Raw genomic sequence first — 3,556 nt, forward strand, 5'->3', positions numbered from 1 at the left:
ACACTTGGTGGAAGAAACGTTAGCTTGTCACCTGCTACTATTAGAAATAAATAGTTCTATATCAATGCCTGTGCCACAATCAAAGGACCATATGAGCCATGAATAGTTATGCAGGGATAGATTTAATTTTTTAATGAGGAAAACAAGACTGCAAAGTGCAAACACATAACAAGCTACATACTAAATATCATATTTATTGTTGAAACCAAACATTCATACAATATCCTGAACAATATGTCTGCACTGGTTTATAACATTATGCACATTTAAAAAAATGTTTAAGGCTCTTTCTGGTATTCTCTCCATGCTAGCTTAAATGCTACACCTTGTCCTATAATTAAAGATGTCAGCTGTTTATAGCTCTGCTCAAACTTACCTTCAGATCTACAACAAAACAATATTACTGTTTCCAGGATTTCGCAGATGTCAGTCTGTCTGCTATCAGAATAAAATACGAGCTGAATGGCAAAGTTAAAATAAATTATATTAAAAAAAAATTTCAATGACTTGAAAGAATTTGTGTCTGTATATTATTTGAATGGACACCTGGGATGAATTATTTTCTGTAGAAAGACAAATAATTCTATACGTCATTTTGGTTTCCCATGTGAATTGAGTACATGTTTAACACAGTGGTTCTCAATTCTGGTCCTCATGACCCACTATCCTGCATGTTTTAGTGGTTTCCCTGCTTTGGCACACCTGGTTTAAATGAATGAATGATTGACAGATTTCTGTAGAACTCAAAGACCTGCAGATGAGACACAACTAAAACAAGCAGGATAGTGGGCCATGAGGACCAGAATGAAGAACCACTTCTATAACCCTGTTGATTGTGCTTACAGCCAGACAACTGTTGTGAAATACTAATTGATTAAAARGTTAATTTGAATAAGTGTTTTAAGATCATATTACATGACAATGCTTTAAGTTTAATCTGCACTCAAACATTTTAACCAGGGCTCAACATGTTTTACTGTCAAATGCACCAGGCTCCAATTAAGTGTGTAAAGAAATAAACTATAAATCACAGCAGGCACATTTTGTGGAAGGACAGATCCCAAAGACAGACTTTCCAAATTAGACTAAAGGCTGATGCTGCTCCAACCCTGTCTGTTCATCACCCAGAACCAAGGAGGAGGAAAGATCCTGACGTGAGAAGAACTTCCTGCCTTTTTTCAGTGAGCTCAACAGGCTAGTTTTTTTTCTTCTTTAGCTTTTAGAATGGGCCACAATAAAACATATGTCCAACGTAGCAAGACCAGACAAAAGGCTGTTCTTCATTCTAAACGTCCCACATCTGGTGAGAAGCTTTCAGAAAGTCCGGTGCATCTTTCATGGAGCTCCCAAACGCCATGGATCCTGAATAGAGACAAGCAAGTTTGTTATAAAGCATATTCCCTTCAAGTAATAATTAACAAAAAGAAAAAACAAACAAACAAGCAAGACACCTAACCCCCAACTGCTCCCTGGGCACTTACATACAACAGGTAAAATAAGTATTGAACAAGTCACCATTTTTCTCAGTAAATATATTACTAGAGGTGCTAATGACATGAAATTTTCACCAGATGTCGGTAACAACCCAAGTGATCCATACATACAAAGAAATCAAACCATAAATGTCCAGAAATGAAATGACGAACCAGCAGCTAATCGCTAGCGGCACTAATCGCTAGCGGCCAATGGCGAACTGATAGTTGGTCATCATAATTACAAAAATACCCCAACGAAAAATTTATTCAGATTTTATTTTACTGCACTTACCATAGCTGCAGCAGAGTTCTGCTGCTCCAGTCGGTTGATTAATAARGAACTGGGTCTCAGGAAGAGCAGATACAGCATGTAGCAACACACAGGCTGCAGGCACGTCCAGTGGAAGAAAACAAACGCACCCCAGAGCAGGATGTCTCCGCCCAGTTTAATGCTTTCATTCGATTGGCTGGAACGGTTGCTAGAAAACGGTATTCCCTGATCCGTGAGAGCGCAGGAGAAATCCACAAGCAGAAAAGTTAAGTTTGTGAGCGCAGTTTGGGTTTGTGCAAAGAGAAAGTTTGAGCATCTGAGAGAGAGCAGTGGTTTTGAGTGCGAGCATGTTAAGTTTTGAGAACAAATACTTAAAGTTTTTAGAGCAAAAACATATTATTCTGCTCTCAAGTTGAAAATATACACTCTTGGATTAAGTCAGGAAAATCCTCCCATATACAAAGATCATTGATGTAAAGTGAAATAAAACTGGTCCAAAGACTGAACCTTGATGCACTCCTATGACAACATCCAGAGTGGACGAGGACACCGAGCACATTGAGTTCTGCTTTATATCTGTCCAATACAGAATTGTTCTTATCATGTTTATTATTATATCTATAAAATAATCATTCTGAGATATTTTGGCAGCAACTGTTCTATTAATTGTATTTTTGTTTTTAAATAAAGAAAATAAATCATGATACAATGAAAYTATTTAATATAATGAAACTCCAGTATTTTTGCTGCGCTGATGAAATCATCAGAATCTCATTCAGGACACCAGCTTTGTGTTTGTTTCCACCTAAAACATACAGAACCTCAGGTGAAAGGTGAGAAAAGTTTCATAAAAGTTGGAGCCACCTCCTCACCTGTAATGAGGAGGAGGAAGCTGCTGGATGACATCATGGATTTTGATGAGTCGCTCCTCGTCTGTAGCAGCCGACACTGCATCCTTCAGAGAGAAGAGAAACCAGAGAAGGTCAGCACACAGGAAACATCAGCCTCGCCTGCTGCCACAGCAACCAAAAAACATTGACTTCCTCCTCAGGCACGACTCTGACGGGTTTGGAGGAGATTTGTATTCCCGGGGCAGTTACATCATGACAGTGTGGGTCAAACAGTTAAATATTATTTAGCTGGTTTTGTCTGACAGAAAAGGTTTTAGAATCGATTTTAAACTATTTTAAACAAAGAGCTGTTTCATCTAATCAATAAACTGCTCATCAATGAAACTTTGTGATTTTACAGTCTTTAACTCTCAGGTGGGAAAAAAGCAAAGATAAAAGTGTAAACAGTTTTTTCTTCTTTTTCTCTGTCCTTTTTGTATTCATTTGTGTGAGTGTTGTAGTATTGGTTTCTCTAAGATGTGAAGCTTCTTGGTAGTTTCACATCTCCATCTCCATCTTCTTCTGCTTATCCATAGTCAGGTCGCAGAGGCAACAAATCCAGGAGAAACCCAGACATCTCTCTCCCCAGCGACACTTTCCAGCTCATCCTGGGGGACCCCGAGGCATTCCCAGGCCAGAGAAGATACATAATCCCTCCAGCGAGTCCTGGGTCTTCCCTGGAGCTTCTTACCAGTGGGACGTGCCTTAAAAGGGAGACGTCCAGGATGTATCTTAATCAGATGAACCACCTCAACTGACTCTACTCTACTCTGAGCTCCCCCCGATGATGGAGCCCCTCACCCTATCTCTAAGGCTGAGCCCAGCCAACTTACAGTGGTTTGCAAAAGTATTCATACCCCTTGAACTTTTCCATATTTTGTCACATTACAACCACAAACATAAATATATTTCACTGGAAT

At 39.1% G+C, this 3,556-nt stretch overlaps 1 protein-coding gene and 1 long non-coding RNA gene across 2 annotated transcripts in view; both read right to left on the reverse strand.

Moving 5' to 3' along the window:
• arhgap32b (Rho GTPase activating protein 32b) overlaps positions 1–3,556 on the reverse strand; it is a gene marked incomplete in the record, with an annotated part of 86,458 nt that overhangs the window by 20,960 nt on the left and 61,942 nt on the right. The window contains 1 exon segment of the mRNA XM_014023709.1: positions 2,619–2,701. Coding sequence (XP_013879163.1) covers positions 2,619–2,701 — 83 coding nt within the window.
• LOC106528527 (uncharacterized) lies at positions 107–1,995 on the reverse strand. Its single transcript, XR_001311518.1, has 2 exons — positions 1,768–1,995; positions 107–1,362 (listed from the first exon to the last, which is right to left on the reverse strand). It is a non-coding gene; the product is annotated as an uncharacterized LOC106528527 (long non-coding RNA).

Source organism: Austrofundulus limnaeus, unplaced genomic scaffold, assembly GCF_001266775.1.
Source record: "Austrofundulus limnaeus strain Quisiro unplaced genomic scaffold, Austrofundulus_limnaeus-1.0 Scaffold388, whole genome shotgun sequence".
NCBI classification, from domain to species: domain Eukaryota; kingdom Metazoa; phylum Chordata; class Actinopteri; order Cyprinodontiformes; family Rivulidae; genus Austrofundulus; species Austrofundulus limnaeus.